We start from the raw sequence: 22360 nt of genomic DNA, 5'->3' as shown, positions 1-22360 counted from the left end.
TATATATATATATATATATATATATGAATGAATGACTAGTGTAATTCTATCACTTTATTTGAATAGTAGTGTGAACACTAGTGAAGCATAAAGTTTTCCATCATTTTTCTTATGGAAAAACGCAAGTTAGATATCATAATACCTCTGATAGACTCAATTTATATAAATAAAAAAAGTATTGCTGAAAGCGGTAGAGCAATATAAGAACATTCAAAATAGACTGCTTAACACGTCTGTTAAAGATATTTCTAATGGTTAAAACAAAAAAGCAAAGCAAAACAATATCACCAGAGAAATCGCATCGACGTTAATTTGATGAAGATATGCCAAGAATCAAGGGAATCGGTTAATCAAAGCAGACCGATTACCATTAGGATGTGCAAAGATGGACAGTGCCAATTTGCTTCATGTGATTTTGGTGAAATTTGTGTGGAGTTCCTGATTGACCATTATTTATGAGTGCTATTGAATCAATATTTCTAAGCAGCTTACCTTAGTCTCTCACACACACACACGCACACACACACACCACAAACACACCGCACACACACACCACAAACACGCACACACACACCGCACACACACTCACACACACACATAAATCTACAAAATAATAAAAAGTGGTGAGTCCGACTCAATTCTTACAATTAAGCCGTCTGATGGTCGCGCACGCGCATACAGCCATGGTACTAGTATGACACATGTGTATGCATGTATTATTTTTTTTTTATCTAAATAGTTCACTTCTTGTAAGTAAAAAGAAAAAAAAAATACTCGAGCTGCGATCGAAACAAAAACCTAAAGACAGTGAGTTAAGTACGATAACCATTAGACCAGCTTGACACGCTCTTTACAAAGTTTTTTTTTTTTCAAATTTACTTATTCTTAACATTAAGAAGTTGTCATGTTTCACGGACGCGCCTGCGCATTTGTGAAACAGTTGACAAACAGATAAAAATCTTATGAACCCCCACCAAGTACCAATTTTTCAACTTTAACCCCTTAGCAGGTCTTTTTTCTTTTTTTCAAAATGAAAACGATTAAAAACAAATTCCACATGTCTGAATACACTATATACTAAATTTCAAGTCTGTAGATCAAAAATTCGTTGAATATATAGGTTGAGAAGTGTCCTCACACACATTTTCATTTTTATAGATATATAGATATAGATACACGTATATGTATATACGTGTGTATATATATATATATATATATAGAGAGAGAGAGAGAGAGAGAGAAAGAGAGATGTATATATTTGTATACATATATATATATATATGTATGTATATATATATGTATGTATACGCATATATATATATATATATAAATACATATATATGTGTGTGTGTGTGTGTGTGTGTGTGTGTGTGTGTGTGTGTGTGTGTGTGTGTGTGTGTGTGTGTGTGCGCGCATGTATATGTATATATACAGGATGTCCCAAAAGAAGCTGATGGATTTTAAATTTAACTTCCTCAATATTTAAGTTATGCTTACCAATTTTCATATGTAGGTAGATGAGCCTCTTCGTGACTTTTTGAGATATAGTAAGATATCATAGTCTACTTATTCTAATTTTATTTACACAACTTAATCTAGGGTATGTCTTTCACGAGGTCTAATTTTAGTTATGAAAAATGATGTTACTCAAATGTCCACAAATTCCGATTACTTCATCCACCGTTACTCCACACCATATTGTACATTTTTGAGGGTATAATTGCCGTTGTGTTGTTGCGTGGGGATTTTTTGGCATCCAAATCCTGCAATTTTGCTTAGTTATGAATCCATTCAGATGAAAATGATCCTCATCGGACATAATGAGGTTTTTGAGAAAGTTTGGATCCCCATTGGCCTAATCTTGGGATTGCATGGCGTATTCCAGCCTTTTTTTTTCGGATAGTTTGGCTGAAGCTCTTGCACCAATTTGAATTCTATATGGAAATTTGCCCTCTTCATGAAGCATTCTGTGAAGAGATGATCGAGAGACCCAAATTTAAATTGATCTTCTTCTTACTGATGTGAATGGATCCTCGGCCACATTATCTATTAATCTCTGACTATTCTCATCACTTCTTGCCGTACGGGGTCTACCAGATTTAGGGAGGTCACATGCAGATCCTTGCTGATGAAATCGAGCAATCATAGCTTTTATTGCATTGGGAGTAGGGGAATTTCTTGTGTTGAAGTTTCGTCAAAATTCTCTTTGAGTTTCTGATATTGATTCATTCAACCGAAAATACGACTCTACGATAAATATCCGCTCCTCAGTAGTATAACAACTAATAATGACCTTGGAAGGGTTACTCTAGATGATCTGAAAAAAATAAAAGAAAAATATAAAAAATTAAGAAAGTTATGAATTTTTTTTAAACATCAGCTTCATTTGGGACACCCTGTATATGTATGTATTTTCATATATATGGTTGCATATGTATATGTAGACATTGGGCACCGCCAAAAATGGCCGAAAAATCAAGTTGTTGTTGTTTTTTAAAACGAAATTAGATTTATTAAAATCCATTATTTCTGAGTAACTTTTTTTTTCCAGAAAGATAAAACCCTGAATTTTATCATATAGAAAGCAGAATAATGTAAAACTTTTTCTACTATTTTTAATTAAATTTTAAATGTTTAATTTTCCCCAAAAGTTAACAATTGGCGTTTTTTGTTTTGCACAAAAACGTATATAAATAGTTTAAAAAAAAAAAAAAAAAAAAAGTTTTTGAAAGAATTAATTTGTTTATTTCTTGTCGAACTAAGATTTAGGGTGATTTTCTATGAGAATATGCAAAAATATAATATAAGTACCTGGATTTCAAATAATTCCATTTATTCATATAGGCAACCAGTTACTTCGAGTCGATTTGATTACTGTTTACATTTGTACTTGATAAAAAGCAAACTACGGAAGACCAAAAAAACAACTTATTTTTCAGTGACGAAAATTTCAATGTATTATTAACGCTGAGGCTGGCCAGTACCAGATGGATGACTATTTGTATGAGTTTGGTTTTTAATGTGTATGTGTGTGGGGGGCAGGCTCTCCAAAATGGGGAGGGGTCAATTTAAAGCAGAATAAAAAAAATTATTTCAACGCGTTTGGTCCACCGTAGTCGAAAGGCGGCAAACGTTTCCAAACTTGATCGAAAAAATAATGATATTTTTAACACAAAGGGCACAATATTTATCGATTTTTTTTTGTATCGATTCTTCAAAGCATGCCCTGTTTAATAATGATCATGCATTATTCGGCTCGCTAAAAAGAAATTGTTAATTTATTTATCAAAGATTTTAAAATGGCTTTTTTCGTATAAATATTAAAAAAAATTTTTTTTTGTTTTGCTTAACTTAAATTAATTATTTTACTTAACATATTCACCGAATTTCACACTTCAAAATTCAAAAGCGGGATAATTAAACACAATCGAAGTTCGGATATTCAGACATCAAAATAAGGTATGCAAACAAGTTTTTTTTTTAAATCTATAATCCCGTCCCTTACAACAACACAATATGTTTTGTTCAGTTTCAGCTGATTATTTTAAGCATATTTGGAACCCCCTCAAAACAAGGGGGGGGGGGTTGTAAGCAAAAAAAATATATATATAAATATTGTTTATGAAAAATAAGTACACTGTTATAAAGGTCATTCTTCTCTTAATCGCTGAAAATTTCGTATTGATTGGATAATTACCTGATTTTTGGTAGATTTTTAAAAAGACGGTCCATCAAAAAGTACTTATCTGCCCCCCCCCCCCAGTTTTGGCGGTGCCTAGTATATATGTATCTCTCTCTCTCTCTCTCTCTCTCTCTATATATATATATATATATATATATATATATATATATATATATATAATGTGTGTGTATGTATGTGTGTGTATATATATGTTTATATGTGTATATGTATATATGTTTATATGTGTATATGTATATATATATATGTATATATATATATGTGTGTGTGTGTGTGTATGTATATATGTTTATATGTATAGGTCATGTCATATGCTACTGGTACCATGTAACCCAGTGCTACCTGCCTCATGGTCGGGGTCACCGGCGACTAAACTGGTTCCCCCACCAGACTTGTTTGGTGAGGAGGGCGGCTAGTCTCCCTGAAGGATTAAAAACAAGACCTTTCAAAGGGCGAATGAACTCTTTTTCTGTGTCAATGGCCAACTAGCACCGTGTATATTTGTGTGTGTGTGTGTGTGTGTGTGTGTGTGTGTGTGTGTATTGGGGTGGAGAGGGCTCCCGTAAGTCGTGGTGAAGGCAACCTTTCTAGGAGAAGCAAATTTAAAAATTAAAAAAAAAACGTTTACAAGTGTTTTTGATATAGATGTACATAATAATACTTTGATAAGTATGTTTTAACTTAAATGGGGATGGTATAATAAAATTGTGGGGGTCTGCGTTCGCGCCTGGCCTCCATAGAATGGAAATAGGCACAAACTTTAATAAAGACTTTTCATATCTATCTGCGTAAGTATACTTTGATAATTATGTTTCAGTTTGAAGAAATATGGTATAATAAAATTATTGGGTGTTCGTTCGCGCCTGACCTCTATAGAATGTAAATATGTCACAAAGTTTAACAAGGTTTTTTAATATAGATCCACAGAATATTGTGATAAGTGTTTCAGTGTGAACAGGTATGGTATAATAAATTATGGGGTTTATCTATTTTATTTTTACTTTCATCATATTTTGCTTTGGTTTTGATACCCCTAAATTCAAAGCTATCTCTTTACAACCCTTCCTTTTCATAACCTATCATACTTTCATAAATCAGAGTCCATTTTCTGTAGGCTGTTTTTGAACCCAGTCAACGACTGGTACTTTTGCTAGTATATATATATATAATATATATATATATATATATATATATATATATAGTGCTGGACAAAACTTTAGAAACATACAATCAAGCACATTTTTTTCAATATTCAGAAAACTTTTAGGTATTTCAGATTCAGGAATACTTCTGCATGCTCTTACTAATGTATTTTTTATAAGCTAGCAATGCACTTAATAAATTCCTAATGAAGGAAATTTTCTGTAGTTTTCACTGATCAATACTTTAGAAACATTGGTGAATTTTATTGAAATCTATGGCCTCGGTATTTATAAAAAGGATTAGAGGTGGGAAAGGATGCCATAGAGGTCACAACAAAGAATACATGAAATGAACAACGTTGGAAGTGTGTAGATTCTGACTCCATATAATTAAAGACAGACGAATATTGAAGGTTGAGAACCGATTTTATTTACTACTAACAACATGTATTAGGTTGGTTGGTTTTTGTTTTACAGCATATCAACCTTTTTCAGGTTATTTAATGCCGAATCTAGTTATTTTGAGGAACGATTTTTAATGGAGTATATTTGTTTTTAAGTCGGATTCTATTTAACCCATAGTTGGGACCCTAACAGGTACTACAACTCCGGGTCAGAGTGGACCTGGGAGCAATGGCAATTAAAGGGTGGCTCCACACTCCCAAAAGCCTGCAAGGTGGGGCCTCACCATCGGATATAGTTTTAGGTCATATCCAGGACCCAACTTTTATTGTATGAATTGACAAGGAATGAATGTTCGTAAAATGTTTGTAGGTATGTATGAATTGACAAGGAATGAATGTTCGTAAAATGTTTGTAGGTATGTATGAATTGACAAGAAATGAATGTTCGTAAAATGTTTGTAGGTATGTATGAATTGACAAGGAATGAATGTTCGTAAAATGTTTGTAGGTATGTATGAATTGACAAGGAATGAATGTTCGTAAAATGTTTGTAGATATGTATGAATTGACAAGTAATGAATGTTCGTAAAATGTTTGTAGGTATGTATGAATTGACAAGTAATGAATGTTCGTAAAATGTTTGTAGGTATGTATGAATTGACAAGGAATGAATGTTCGTAAAATGTTTGTAGGTATGTATGAATTGACCAGGAATGAATGTTCATAAAATGTTTGTAGGTATGTATGAATTGACAAGGAATGAATGTTCGTAAAATGTTTGTAGGTATGTATGAATTGACAAGGAATGAATGTTCGTAAAATGTTTGTAGGTATGTATGAATTGACAAGGAATGAATGTTCATAAAATGTTTGTAGGTATGTATGAATTGACAAGGAATGAATGTTCGTAAAATGTTTGTAGATATGTATGAATTGACAAGGAATGGATGTTCGTAAAATGCTCGTAGGTATGTACGATTTAACAAGGAATGAATGTTCGTAAACGTAACTTATCTGTTGGACGATGGATGTGGTTAGGGTAGGCCGGTCATCCTGCTGTCGGTGATGCGTGTCCTGGCTTGTAACTGGAAAGCGGGTGACTTTTTCATCAGCAGCTAGCAGCCCGGCGTCTTCGTCTTCTTTTCCTTCTCCCTCCTGCTCCCTAAAAACCCTCGTTTTATAGTGGCAAACTGGCTCCCAGTGACTGTGATATTTGAGGTGTTTATTTTAGGCATGGAGCTCTGCCATTGGTCGATAATTATTTTGTGGTTATCTTATGTTTTTCTTCCCAAGCAGAAGCGATGCGTGGAGCCATGTGCAAAAGCCGATTTTTCATTTTGTCTCTCATGGTGGATGCGTTAACATTCGGTTCGCTGCTAATTCTCATCATGTTCCCACACACATCGCCACCCGAAATAGCGGAGCTATTCCGAGAGTGTCCATGAAGATTTTGGTGGATAGTAGTAGTCTATGCTTTTGAGGTGTTGGGTGGGGGGAAACGAACATTTTGGAAAAGGATGAGTTTTTGTTCCTACCTCCTTTATATAAAGTAGACGTGGTCCTTGTGTTTCGCAAAGCGAACACGTCTACCTGAGCGTGTTACAGTAGGTTCATTTGGTGAGTCTTCTATGTCCTGTGTTGGAGCGGACATGTCTCCTGGTGTACTGTCATCTGTTGTCATCAGTTCGATGTCTTCATTGTTAGTGTTGCTGTTATTATTGGCATTACTGAACTTGATTGGTTTTAGTCTTTCTACTGAGACTGTTTGTATATCTCCCAATGGCAGTTCGATTTGAAAGTGCTTGTTTTGCCTTTGGATGACCCTATGTGGTCCAGAGTATGGAGTTTCCAGTGGTTTTCGAATCCTATCCATTTGAAGCCATTTATCTCTTTGGCCATTTTTCTTATGTCTTCTCCATGCAGATCTGGATTTTTTTGGTTCATTATTAGTTTTGGCAGTAGTAGTTGGGTCCCTGTAACTGCGGCAGCTGGGGAAAATCCTTGGTCGTAAGGCATGTTTCTAATACCAAGCAGTGCGATGGGTAGTGCATCAAGCCAGCTCTGCTGTCGTGTCATGATTGCAGTCTTTAGGGTCTAGTGTAGCCTTTCGATCATTCCGTTGGTTTTAGGGTGATACGCCATCATGCGGAGTCTGTGAAATCCAATTATCGTGGATAAATCTCTGAACAGCTCACTCTCAAACTGGCTTCCTCGGTTTGTAACCATATGTAATGGAACTCCAAAACGGGAGATCCATATGGTTAAGAATGCTATTGCGATGGTAAAGGCAGATGTGTTCTGCAGAGGTGTGGCTTCCACCCATCTTGTTGCTCTATCAATACATGTCAATACATATCTGGCTGGAGATGTGTATACACCATCATATGTGGTGGCAAGTGGTAATGGTCTAATGATGTCGATATGTACTGTTTCGAATCTCCCAGATGGTAGGAAGAATGGTGTGGTTTCTGTTTTGGTGTGCCTGGAGATTTTATGTTGCTGGCATTGAAGACAGCCTTTAGCCAAATTTCGTATATTTCTGTCCATGTCTGGCCAAAAGTATCTGGACTTTACTAACTTGGTTGTTGGTGTAGGTCCTGGATGCGAGATGTTATGAAATGTGTCAAAAATGTTCCTGCGTAACGGTTCGGGTATGTACAGTCTGGGAGTGGGTGTTATGTCACACCAGATGGATGACCCTTGTAGTTCGTATGGCTTTAACTGACTTTCGTATTTATGGAGTTCATCGTCAGTTTTCTGTGCTTCACAGATGGCTGGTAAATCACAAGGATCAATGGTCACTGCACACGTTGGTCAAGATAGGCAGTCAGCAACAATGTTTTCTTCTCCTGTAATATACAACACATCTACAACATATTCTGTGGTAATTGACAGATAACGTTGTTGTACATCAGATTTCATTGGTATCTTTTTTTTAAATGCTAGGGACAGTGGTTTGTGATCGGAGAAGAGGGTCACATTCATACCTTCTATTTGAGGTTTGAAATGCAACACAGCTTGGTATGCTGCTAACAGTTCTCTGTTAAAGGTGGGGTATTTCTTTTGGCTCTCCGATAGCTTTCGTGAATAGAATCCAATAGGTATCTGTTCACTGTTTACTATCTGATTCAGTGCTGCTCCTACCGCATAGTTGGAGCTATCTGTGACCAAGTGATATTGTGTGGCCTTCAGATAAGGATGTTTCAATGCGGATATTTCTGCGAGGATGGTTTTTATTTTTACAAATGCTTCTTTTTTGGGTGGGCCTAATTCCAGTGTTTTAGCTGCAGGATTGTGTTTAATGGCTTCCGTCAAAGGCAGTAGCACATCTGCAGCCTGTGGGATTAGTTTTCTGTAGAAATTGACCATTCCAAGGAATCGCCGGAGTGATTTAGAGTCTGTTGGTTCTGGAAATTTTTTTATATCTTCCACTTTCCGTGCCGTTGGTGTAAGTCCTTCAGCACTTACATTGTAGCCCAAAAATTCAATGTTATCTCTGGAAAATTGGCACTTGTCGACAGAGATTTTAAGGTTGTTCTCTTCAAGAAGTGAGAGAACCTTTCCAAGGTCATTGTGGTGTTGTTCCTCAGACTCTGAAAACACCAGGATGTCATCGATGTATACGAAAACGCAGCCCACCTCCCTGAGTATGCTGTCCATAAATCTTTGGAAGGTTGAACTGCTATTTCGCAACCCGAAAGGCATAAATAAATATTCAAAAAGGCCAAATGGTGTTATCACGGCAGATTTTTCAATATCAGCCTTCTGAATGGGAATTTTATGATATGCCTGTAACAAATCAATCTTTGAGAATACTCTCTTTTTAAAAAGCTTGGCTCCGAAGCTGTTAATGTTCGGGATTGGGTATCTGTCTGGTCTTATCAGGTGGTTCAGGTATCTGAAGTCACCACACACTCTCGATTTTCCGGGGGTTGATTTCGGAACTAGGTGTATTGATGAGGACCATGGGGATTTCGATGGTCTTATTATTCCAGCTTTTAAAAGCTCTGTGAATTCTTGTTTTGCTGTCTCATATTTCTCTTCGGACAGTTGTCGGACCTTGGCGTAAGTTGGAGCACTATCTCCAGTGTCTATGACATGGGTTACTCTTGTGTTAGATGCTGGAGGTCCCTCTGTGCGTGGTGTGGTAAGCTTGGGGAATTTTTGGAGGAGAGACTGCATCGTTCCTGGTAGACTGTCATGGTTGTTTACCGTTATATTTTGTATCTGGGCTGTGACCCGTCCACCTTGTACATAGCGGCGTGTTGTCTCATCCACCAATTTACCATCGCTACAATTCAAGATGAGACCATAGTGATGAAGAAAGTCTGCACTTAAAAGGGGGTTGACAGTGTCCGCGATTACAACTGTCCAAGGGTATGAATGGCGTAAACCTGGAATAATAATGTCCACTTGTATTTCCCCAAAGCATTTTATGGCATCTCCATTGGCCGATGACAAACGTACAGGTGTGGAATTGATGGTTATATCAGGTGCCAGACTGTGTGGTAGTATTGTTACAGACTCACCTGTATCTATGATGAAGTTTACTATCTTTTGTCCAATTTTGGTGGCAACCTCAAATAGTTGTGAATTGTCGGTTGCTGTTCCAACTCACATTATAAATTTCCCGAAGTTTGGTTAGGTTGCCTGACGAGTGATGATGGTCTTGATGTAGGCATTATTTCGCAGTTGGATTTTTGTGGCCATTTGCGCCATGGTTTGCAGGTTTTCGATTTTTCCGCAAAGTACAAGTGTCCACGACAGACTTGGGGTTTCTGGTCCTCATAAAAGGGCCTTACATTATTGTGTGTTCTTGTAGCAATGCTGGTGGAAGCTAAATTTCCGTTGGCTCTGGATGGTGGTGCGGTAACATTGTGCACATACTTTGGTCTCAGAAAAGGAACTATTTCATCCGCCAATGTACCCAATTCATATATCGAGGCGTTTTTTACCGTTGCTATAACCGGGGTTATTTCGGTGGGCAGTGCCTGAATGAATTTATGGCGCACGAGTTCCCCTCCCACACCTACTTTACTAGCTGTCGCCATCAGTTCCTGTAAATATGTGGATGGTTTTCCTGTCATAGCTGTAGCTCCAATAAGTCTGTTGAACAACTCAGGCTTTGATTGTTCATGCATATTTATCACAGCCTCTCTCAGTTGCATATAACTTTTAGAAACAATGATGGTGGTGGGTAGGTTTGAAATCAAGTCGAGGGGAAGATTTGAGAGGACATGATAGAATCTCGTGGTCTCGTTGGATATGTTCCTCAGTTCGAATTGAGCCTCGCATATGGCGAACCATCCGTTTACATGTATAAATCCCGGTATCTTTACAGAGACCGCTGACACAGTATCCTCCATTGCGAAATTTGTGGGTGACGCGTTCAGTGGTTGACAAAAATGTTTAATATCTTAGCAGATTGCCGTTCGTCCTGTTAATGTAATTAAACGTCTTTTTTTTCTTTTCTTTCTTTTTTTTTTTTTTGAAGGTTGGTGTTTGTATAATTGTCCGCCAATTCTTATTTTAGTCACGTAAATTGTTTTGAGCAAAAAAAAAAAAAAAAAATGGGTTCTCGTAACTTCAGCAATAATACGTCTGTCCTTTATTATTATTATTTATTTATTTTTGGAATGTGCGATTTCATCGTGGTCGGCGGGTTCACCATTTATAGCCTCGGTATTTATAAAAAGGATTAGAGGTGGGAAAGGATGCCATAGAGGTCACAACAAAGAATACATGAAATGAACAACGTTGGAAGTGTGTAGATTCTGACTCCATATAATTAAAGACAGACTAATATTGAAGGGTGAGAACCGATTTTATTTACTACTAACAACTTGTATTAGGTTGGTTGGTTTTTGTTTTACAGCATATCAACCTTTTTCAGGTTATTTAATGCCGAATCTAGTTATTTTGAGGAACGATTTTTAATGGAGTATGAATGTTCGTAAAATGTTCGTAGGTATGTACGATTTAACAAGGAATGAATGTCCGTAAACGTAACTTATCTGTTGGACGATGGATGTGGTTAGGGTAGGCCGGTCATCCTGCTGTCGGTGATGCGTTTCCTGGCTTGTAACTGGAAAGCGGGTGACTTTTTCATCAGCAGCTAGCAGCCCGGCGTCTTCGTCTTCTTTTTCCTCCTCCCATCTTTGGTTGGTATGAATTAGGCAGTGTTTAGAATTGAAGGCGTTTGGCCCATAACATGAGAGCGTAATCGGCTTCAGTTCACTGGTGCCGTATTTCTTTTTCTTCTTCATTATGTCTCTTCAGGTTTGGTGACAGAATCCGTCCATACAATCATTCCTTCCTTGTCAATTCATACATACCTACAAACATTTTACGAACATTCATTCCTTGTCAATTCATACATACCTACAAACATTTTACGAACATTCATTCCTTGTCAATTCATACATACCTATAAACATTTTACGAACATTCATTCCTTGTTAAATCGTACATACCTGCCAACATTCTACGAACATTTCACCGTAATACAAACTGTCAAATATCTCCATCGGACAATCCATTCTTCGTTAAATCAAATTCCATCCTACGAACACTTTGCCTCTTCTAATACAGGTTGTTAGTAGTAAATAAAATCGGTTCTCAACCTTCAATATTCGTCTGTCTTTAATTATATGGAGTCAGAATCTACACACTTCCGACGTTGTTCATTTCATGTATGCTTTGTTGTGACCTCTATGGCATCCTTTCCCACCTCTAATCCTTCTCATAAATACTGAGGCCATAGAAGGAAGCGCCTAATTGTAGTCTTGTCACCCTATACAACACCTAGTATTCCCAAATGGTCACCTATCTGAGCTCATCGTTGCTTAACTTCGGTTATTTAGCAGAAACCAGTGTGTCAACGTGATTATGACGTCTTTTCTTCTCTTTCTCTCCTCTTTCCCTCATATATATATATATATATATATATATATATATATATATATATATATAATACTTGTTTATTGTTATATAAACATGCTCACATCTATAACAATAAACAAGTATTATCAGCTCTTTTTATTGAGCACTATCTAACAACCTCGTTGAATTCATTAGTCCATTACTTTTGAATATAAAAAAACCCCGAGTATATATATATATATATATATAAAGGGGATTAGTCCGTAGAGCAGAGTATATTTTAATGTATTAGTAAATTAATATAATTAAAATAAAATGAAAGAAAACGGTGTTTGTTGTAATGTAGATATATAATAAGCTCGATAGGCATATATATCCTAGAGCTATATAAATATTGAGTAAGATGATTGATAATTTATAATTAAAAAATTTTATTTTTATTTTTAATTTTGGATTATAAATTATCAATCATCTTACATATATATATATATATATATGTTCCTATTTACAATGCCTCCCCACGGGACAGAGTTAGACAACAGGGTCGTTTTTTAACGTGGAGAAAAGGAACAAAAATAAAAATTGTCTCAGTCGTGAAGGATTTCTGCTCCACTGACAGAACAAGAAATTGAAGAGCAACATCTGAAGAACAGATGGTATTTATTTGCTCCCCCACCGTGCAAATTAGGCACAAGGCCGATTTTTAATGTGAGGAGTGAAGGGGAAATGGGGACCAACTCCCCGGGGAGTAGGGGAGCTGGATAGTGACAATTGGTATGAAGGGTTGCCCCTACATTGACCAAGGTCTTATATGCGGGGTAGCCCCCACATATGGTCTTTGCTTGCAGTATCTGCCGGAACAGATACTTGTCCCGAAGGCCAAGACTTGAATTCAATTATACATACGGCATATGTATTATTTTTAAAATATAATTATCCACTAATCGTCTACGATTCATTAGAGTGGCTGAATCTAGCGAGATTCGAAATTGGGACCCCACGGTAAGAAGAGCAACTCCCTACCACTAGGCTATCTCGCACGACTGAATGTATCATGTTTCTTTTTTATGTAGATGTTGTTTTTTGTTGGTTTGTTTGTTTGTTTGTTTGTTTTTTAATGAATTCAATCATACATACTAAAGTGCATTTTTACCTAATTGCGAGTTTGGAATAATTTTCCCTTTAACCAATTTTCGTACCCCCAAATGTGGAGCGCCATATGTATGATATTTAAAATATGATTATATATTGACACGTGTTTCGTTGTCTACGACTCATCAGTGGCTGAATCTATTCGAAATCTGTACCACATAGTAAGAATCGTAACCCTCTACATATATATATATTCAGGAAATTTAGATAAGTCATCGGTACACTCGGTTTCAAGCCTGATAATAGGAAACCGTTTTAGGTCCCCATACCTAGCGCTAGGTGTATTAGAATTTTGGGTGAATTTTTGACACCCCTAACACGAAACTGCGAATAAAATTTATATTTTAAAAAATCTTTTAAAACAACCCGTAATTTCTCTTTTTAAAGTGGGTTGTTTATTTTCTTTATGGAATATACTTCCAAAATAAACTATTAAAGTTGTTTAAAAAATAATAGAAATATTATTTTTTATTTAAAAAAAAAAAAACAGTGTTTACAAAGTGCCGGCGATAAAAGATCAATAAATAAGCTATTGTAAATTAAAACAAAAAAGAAGTGTTTTTTTTTTAAATTTACCTGTAAAGTTCAAGGTGTAAAACCTTTTTTTTTTTTTTTAAACACGTTGATTTTTTTTTAATTGGAAGCCTATGTTCTGCTTATATTGTCCAGTAAGTATTGGACGCTGACGAGAATTTTTCTATTTCATTCAATGTTTTCTTTTTTTTTTTTAGATATTAAAAAAAAATTCACTCGATAAAAAAGAATTAAAATATAATAAATCAAAAATTTATGTATTTCTTGGAGAAAAGAAAAAATATTCCTCGACTGTTTTTTTTTTTAAAGGCAAAAACTTATAAGTAAAATTTGACTATTTTTCAACTATGGGAACACATATTTCTTCACGCATAAGGCTAGACGGCTAACGCGAATGTGTGGTTTTTACTGCCTTCTGTCCATCCGTAGTTCTAAACAAGAAAAACTGGCACTTCCGTTTTTTCGATGAGAACGCAAAAATGCTTGCATAATGGCGCGTTTTTCAAATAGTCGTTTAAACAATTCTTTTATTTAAAAATAAATGGAATTTAAAATATAAATATGGATAAATTCTGAACAATGAAGAATGGAACTACACATTCAATAGTATTATTATAGGTAAGTGATTTTTTGGAATTTATATCGACTTTTTATAATCGAAATAAGTAAAATCTCGTCGATTTTCTTTAAATCTTTTTTAAAGAAAACCGATTTAAAAAACAAATATTTCATAATTTGCTATTAAAACTGTTACTTTTTTTTTAATTTGGTCTTTGCTCCCTTAATTGAAAAAAAATTAGGGTTTGAATTACATTTTTCAATTAGTTATAAGCTTGTAAAGATAGGAGGTCGAATAATTCAATTTTTTTTTCCACGCATTCTTAAGGTCGGTTTCTGACACCGCTAATCTAGCGCTCTTCAGTCGATCTATCTAATCTGTTTATAATCGGAAATGGAAACATACACATACATTACAAGACTTCGTGCAAATCTCGTTTTTTTATAAAATTTAAATTTCAAATGATAAAATTTAAAAAATTGCCTGTTTAATAATTTGGACGCCAAAGAGACAAAAGAAAAGAAAAGGGTGAATATTTAAATGGTTCTGTTATTAAAAATTATAATATATATGAACTATTTATCGCGTCACCTACGAAAACATCTGGGTTATTAATTCAATAATTTTTTAAAAAATTTCCGGTCTTAAACCTGAACCTTGGAAGAATTTTTCACAAGCAAGATTTTGGTGCATTAATTAACAATTTGAATTTTCATCGTTATTTTAGATTCTAACTTTTGAGTTCAGTACATAAAAAAGGTTATAAACTGAAACAAGAAAAAAGACAAACTCTGGTTTCAAGTAATTTTTATTAATATTGAATAGCTTAAAAAAAATAGAGGAATATAATTTTAAGGTTTTTATTAGTATAGTGCGCCATTTTTTTCCTTAGACTTCTGGATAAGCATTTCCCAGTAAAACATTGCCTACATTTAAATTTTTAAATATAAAATTTAATTTTTTAATTTTAATTTACTTTTGATTTTAGATCTTTTAATTTAATTTGAATTTTTAATTTAATTTAAATTTTTAATTTAATTTAAATTTTTAATTTAATTTAAATTTTTAATTTAATTTAAATTTTTAATTTAATTTTAATTTTTAATTTAATTTTAAGTTTTAATTTAATTTTAATTTTTAATTTAATTTTAATTTTTAATTTAATTTTAATTTTTAATTTAATTTAAATTTTTAATTTAATTTAAATTTTTAATTTAATTTTAATTTTTAATTTAATTTTAATTTTTAATTTAATTTTAATTTTTAATTTAATTTAAATTTTTAATTTAATTTAAACTTCTAATTTAATTTTAATTTTTAATTAAATTTTAATTTTTAATTTAATTTTAATTTTTAATTTAATTTTAATTTTTAATTTAATTTAATTTTTAATTTAATTTTAATTTTTAATTTAATTTTAATTTTTAATTTGATTTTAATATAAATTTAGTTTTAATTTTCATATTTTAATTTTAAATCTGTTCAATCTGATGGATTAGTCTTTTTAGGAAAAATTTCGATGAGTATAATTAAAATTTATATGAGATTTTTTAAAAGAAATTTACGCTTGACCATATTAGATTAGATGATTGAAAGAGAATATAAGCATGTGTTACATAGTACATATAATAAAGTTAAATATAGTATTATATAAATAAACATAAGTATTATACATTCGAATTAGGCCTGAAAATATTGGATTTAAAAGTTATTTCCTTCAGAATACTTTACGAATTGAGTTAGGATAAAAACAATTCTGTTTAATACCGGAGAAAAATTTAAAATTAATGAATTAATAAACCAGATTTGTTCAGGAGTGACGCGATAAATAGTTCACATATTATAATTTTCAATAACAGAACCATTTAAGTATTCTCTCTTTTCTTTTTCTTTTCTTCTTTTTTTCTGTCTCTTTGGCGTCCAAAATATTTGACGGACAATTTTTAAAATTTTATCATTTGAAATTTAAGGTTTAAATAATGAGATTTGCACGAGATCTTGTAATATATGCGTATATTTCCACCTCTGGTTATAAACAGATGAAATAGACCGGCTGAAGAGAGCTTGATATAGGGACCTTAAAGGGTTCCCTATAATCAGGTTTGAAACCGACGGTACCGATGACTTACCGTATTTAAACTTTCTGAAAATAAAAATATAAATATTACGCTCTTATTTGGAAATTTTTTCCTTACAACAGAGCACTCTGCTGGAATTCTTTTTTCCAAAATATAACCAAGTATATATATATATATATATATATATATATATATATATATATATATATATATATATATATATATAGTAAAAAGGTAGTGACACACTTTTAGAAGACATTTATTTTGAATAGAATTTAAAGATAAATTAGAAACCTTTGAATGTCATAAAAATGATGAAATCATTTTTATTTACTTTTGTTGTTGTAAGTCGAATATTTCGCTAAAAATAGCCTCATCAGGATAATAAGTCCAGTCAGTAGTTTTTTGTTTTTTTTCTTCATTTTGTTGATATGAAGGAGGTAATTCCTTGGAGAGGAAAAAAGTTAAATGTATGTGCTGTCCAGTTATTTCACATGTGCTTCGTTCCAGTCTCGAGCAGGAATATGAAGTATGAGATACAAACTCCCAACCAACTCAGTATTGCAAAATCTCACCTCTTCACTGTTGCGGTCCCTAGATGCCGGAATTCATTCTATTCTAACATAAATTGAAATTCACTATTTCCTATTCCTTGACTATACTGAAATGCAGAAGTTTAGATTTAATGTGAACAGGCATCTCGCTGCTCAGCTCCTCACATAACATAATAGCCTGTTAGATATGATCCCAAATAGTAACCCTCCCTTTACACCACGTGGCAATACATCTTGTTTGGGATGAAAAAGAGTTTAAAAAAAAAAGAAAGAAAAACTTAGTAAACCACTGTAACGACAACAAAAACAAAAACTAATCAATACTTTTTTTTCTATTTTCCAGAGTACTGCAAATGCTGGAATACGAATCGCTTATTTGGATGAGTCAGATCTGTGTCTGAGTGACTCGGACCATTCTCCGGTTGACAACCTATCTGTTGCGGAAGTGTACCATGAAGCCACGACGGATGCTTTATCACCAGATTCCACGAGCAGCAACCATGTCAAATATTTTGAAGCAATTGCTCCACGCGATCCAGATGGTTGGCAAAACCAGGCTGACTATCTTTTCACAGCATGTTCTTTTGCCCTCAACACAAGCTCGGTTCTACATTTTGCCTCGTGTGCAGTGCATAATGATGGAGGTTTGTAGTAAGCTGGTCATATTTGGCTTTAATATTGATCACTTTCCATTATTACATATATATATATATATATATATATATAATATTACTATTTCATTTAATCACATAAATTAATATGATATAATTTTATGCCTAAATTTTCAGTATTTACTTCAACAGTGCTCAATGCACATAAAACACACAAAGAGAAAGGATGAACCTGAAGTCATCTGTACCTTTGTCCTGTAAGTTCCCGACCATTGGCTGATTAGGATGGGCGCGGTTACAACTAAGAAGCTGATTGGTTAACTAGCAAATTCTATACCATGTGTTTATTTAAAAATGCACGATAATTACAACTCTTTGCATAAACCTGACAAATTCTCACTTTTACGAATTAAAAAAAATAACTGGCAAGATCGTTGAACTACCACTAGTGTCCTCAAAAAGTATTATATCCTGAACTAAATGTAGGGGCTAGGTTTGGAAAACAGAAGAAAGATTGTTTGAAGAAATGTGGAATTGATCACAACATGACTGGCGACTGCATTTGGGAGAGTACCTAGAATAATACATAACAAAAGTTCTGAATCTTCTAATTCCTGATTCTGATTCCGATTAATCGTCCCCACACTAGTACCTAGAATAATACATAACAAAAGTTCTGAATCTTCTAATTCCTGATTCTGATTCCGATTAATCGTCCCCACACTAGTACCTAGAATAATACATAACAAAAGTTCTGAATCTTCTAATTCCTGATTCTGATTCCGATTAATCGTCCCCACACTAGTACCTAGAATAATACATAACAAAAGTTCTGAATCTTCTAATTCCTGATTCTGATTCCGATTAATCGTCCCCACACTAGTACCTAGAATAATACATAACAAAATGTTAATTCCCTCAAAAACTTTCCGGTGAATTTGTCTCATCGCATATCAACCGTTTTTGTCAGCTATTTGTAAGGACAAAATATCTACTCTACATGGTTATTTGAAAGAAAATTTTTTTTTTGTACTTTATCGATAGCTGTTAGTAAGGAAAATGCAGGCTTATCCCATTTTCAAAGGTATTAGTACAGAAGTCAATACAAAAGATGAGGAAAGACTCAAACCCAGCTTACCGATTTGAGAGCGTTTTAATTTGGATAAGGTAGAAATATAACTACTGTATATTTCTGTATATAAGGCAATTGTCAAATAAGACGAGGTACAAAATTGGTACACATTTTAATAAATTTATATATCGATTGCTAAATCATGAAACCATGTTTGTTTGGCCTAGGCTAGAGATTGCAACACCCGGTATCTTATGAAATATTGTTTTTTAAAGATAATTTTTTAACTTTAAGGGTCATCTTATACGCCAAAATATACGGTATGTATGCACACACACATCACACACATCACACATACATGATAATTGCTGCATCTTTCCAGATGATCGCCGTCACATTGAGTTCTCCCAATGCCATCTCAGATGACTCTGCACTCCCGCCGCAGATTTGCACATCTTGAAGCAGATGTGACATACAAATTGAGCAATTTCCATTGAGTTGACTTCCTCTGGAGGTTGACGGGTTTCCTATGAACAATCATATGTCTTCTCAAACCAGCAGTAGACTTGCAAACTTTGCTGCATGTTAAACAGATCTTTTGGTTCGGACTAATAGGTGCAAAGTTGACCTGAACAGGAGTTTTGTGCGACTTAAGGTGGTTGACGTAGCCAGCTTTTGACAAAAGCACTCATTCACAAGTGTGGCATTTTCAGCTCTGTTTGTCATGGCTAAGACCATCAATTAAACCTTTGCAAAGCTCTCGCTCTAGATTGCTGTGGGCCTGCTTTCTTTACTGTAGAGCATCACAACTTTCACGTACAAGCTTTCGCCACTTCGGCCTTTGAAGAGTAAGTTCTTCCCATGTGTCGATGTCGATTTGTAAGACTTTCAAATTATTCTTTGTAGAGTCCCTGAACCTCTTCATAGGCTCACACACATATGCATACATGATGTGATGATTGCAACGTCTTTTCAGACGAGTGCCACTCCCTCAGACACTTAAAGTCCATGAGCCCAAAAATCACTTCCATCGCTACAGGACCATTTTAATAGACAAATGCCTGAGGGAGTATCTATACACAGATGATGTTACAGAGTCTTAGCTTTGTACAACAGCTAAGTCTCTCTCTCGGTTGAGATCCAGCAACAAGCAAGAGCAAGATAGCCAGCAACAAGTTAAACTGCAGACCAGCTTAATGTGGGTACTGGTCTTTATGGTTTTTTAAATCAGAGATTTGCTTCTCCTAGAAAGGTTGCCTTCACCACGGCTTACAGGAGCCCTCTCCACCACAACACACACATACATACACACAAGCACACATGGTGCTAGTTGGCCGTTAAGGGTTCATTCGCCCTTTGGAAGGTCTTGTTTTTAATCCTTCAGGGAGATAAGCCACCCTCCTCACCAAACAAGTCTGGTGAGGGAACCAGTCTAATCACCGGTGACCCCCACATGAGGCAGGTAGTACTGGGTTACATGGTACCAGTAGCATATGACATGACCTGACACATATATACATACATCACATATAAATACCTACATATATATATATATATATATATATATATATATATATATATATATACACACACACACATTTCATTAATATAAATAAAAGATGTGTTTGTTTAATTCTTATTTCTGTCGCGAAAATTAATTAGAGTTGAAAGAGCACACAGAATATCAGCTCTCAGTATTCATGTGAGGTGTCGGTTATTTTTCTTTTCTTCTCTCCGCCAACAACAGGGAAAAACGTTTGCTCTTAATATGAGCAGCAGTAGTAGATCTTTCATTTTTTTTCAATGACAGCAGAGACGTTTGCTCAGTATTATTATTATTATTATTATTATTAGCAGTAGTAGTAGTAGTAGTTCTTTCTTCTCTTCACCAACAACAGTCCATAACTAAGAGATAAATCAACACTGTCCAAAACACACGCAGATGATGTTGTGTTAAAAAAATGAAATGATCTTGCTTCTTTTTTTTTTTTTTTTTTTTTTTTGTTTTTTCAGCCATTCTGAACTGCCAATAGCGCCTACTTTTCATAATCATGACCCTTGCCTTAAAATTAAACAGTTCCAAATTCAGGTCCACAGGTAGCTACTGTTTTCTTGCAGTAGGCGCATGCCAGTCATGGCCACTTATCACTCCCTTCACTGTCACCACAATACACAGCTGGCTATTGCCATTGAAAATTATTTTTTATTCTTCATTTATGTACCTAAAACCAAACAGAATTTCCATGAGCAAAGCTTATTTCCAAGAAGAGAATAGAAAGTAAACCTTAGGCTTTCTTTCGGCAGCCTTATAACTCTTGTTTCTCTTATTTTGTCCTTTAGTCATCACTAGGGCTATGCAAGAGCATATCCTTATCACTGTTTTGACTCTCGAGTATATATCCAACACGATTAGACACAGCAAATCAATTGAGAACCACCTCACCCTATATAAAAACATATAAGATATTAACTGATATATACTCGAAAGTCAAAATAATGAAAAGAATATATTCTCTTGTCATAGCCCGAGTCATCACAATCCATGAACGATGTTTCTGATAGGTGAAAAAATTGCTGTTTTCTGAGTCAGTATCTATCCATCTAACACATCGTTGGCTAGTTTTTTTTTTTTTTGTTTTTTTTATCTTGAAGTGGTATTTTTAGCTCCTAAAAAAAAAACTGGCTTCATGTTTTTCTGGAGTGATTGTCATAAAAAAAAACTTTCCATACAATATCACATGATTACTTCCCTGCTTCCTACTACATAGTCGTCTTCAAGTCCAATGTCAACAAATACTTGTCGCACCGTCCTCTAAAGTAAGCTTACCCTTTTCACCCATCGTTTCCAACCCTTTCATTATATTATTCACCATCAAATTAACAACCTCATTAACCTGTACCCTCAAGTGGTCTTTGAACTTTGATAAATGGTAAATATAAAAAAAAAAAAATTGTCAATATTTTTAGTTTTATAGAGAGTATCCAGTCTTTTTGGAAATGTTCAACTTTTCATTGTTAATGTTTCTCTTTTCAGGAGCTTTTTGTGTGGCATACCTGGTGCTATTATTTGTATGTGGACTCCCAATGGTTTACCTCGAAACTTGCATTGGCCAATATGCAAGAGGCGGACCCGTTTTAGTTTGGAGAATAATGCCCTTAGCTAAAGGTTAGTTCTGTGTTAAACATTTTAGAACGAGTTATTAACTCCACTTGAGAATGAACAAATGTTGTATAATGATGACCCTATGCCGGATAGCGATTACATCAGCTAGTGTGACACAAATCGTGTTATCTCTTCTTCTATCTATCTTCTTCTATCTTCTCTTCTTCTATCTATCTTCTATATAAATAAAATGAACTCATTTTTTCCCGTGGGATTTTGACCTTAATAGGATTAAAAATCAAGATATTTCATGCAAATACATTATGCACAAACGGCAGAACAATATCTGAGGTTTGTTATAGGCTTATTAGTTCTCAAATTCCTTGATAATCTTAGATTTCTATACTTTTTCTGCTGAGAAGTCACGGCCAAAATCGGTTAAGATCAATGGAAGTGGTAAAATATTTTCTCTCTTAAAAATTCCTCCTCCCCCTGCCACCACTTAACATCGTTTGGAGATCGTTCACAAGGAACAGTTGAGAAGAGAACACCGGTTTGGCTTCGTAGTT

At 34.4% G+C, this 22360-nt stretch overlaps 1 protein-coding gene across 4 annotated transcripts in view; it reads left to right on the top strand.

Annotated features, from left to right (window-relative positions):
- Positions 1–22360, top strand: part of LOC145291281 (uncharacterized) — a 682583-nt gene that overhangs the window by 381922 nt on the left and 278301 nt on the right. For all 4 annotated transcript variants that reach the window (XM_080136928.1, XM_080136924.1, XM_080136927.1 and 1 more), the window contains exons 2-3: positions 17349–17649; positions 21723–21854. In XM_080136928.1, the coding sequence (XP_079993054.1) occupies positions 17349–17649; positions 21723–21854 (433 nt within the window). The remainder of the gene's footprint in view (positions 1–17348; positions 17650–21722; positions 21855–22360) is intronic.

This window comes from Euprymna scolopes, chromosome 12 (assembly GCF_053919585.1).
Source record: "Euprymna scolopes isolate OS-2025 chromosome 12, ASM5391958v1, whole genome shotgun sequence".
Classification (NCBI taxonomy): domain Eukaryota; kingdom Metazoa; phylum Mollusca; class Cephalopoda; order Sepiida; family Sepiolidae; genus Euprymna; species Euprymna scolopes.
This window is presented reverse-complemented; position numbering and strand designations above follow the sequence as displayed.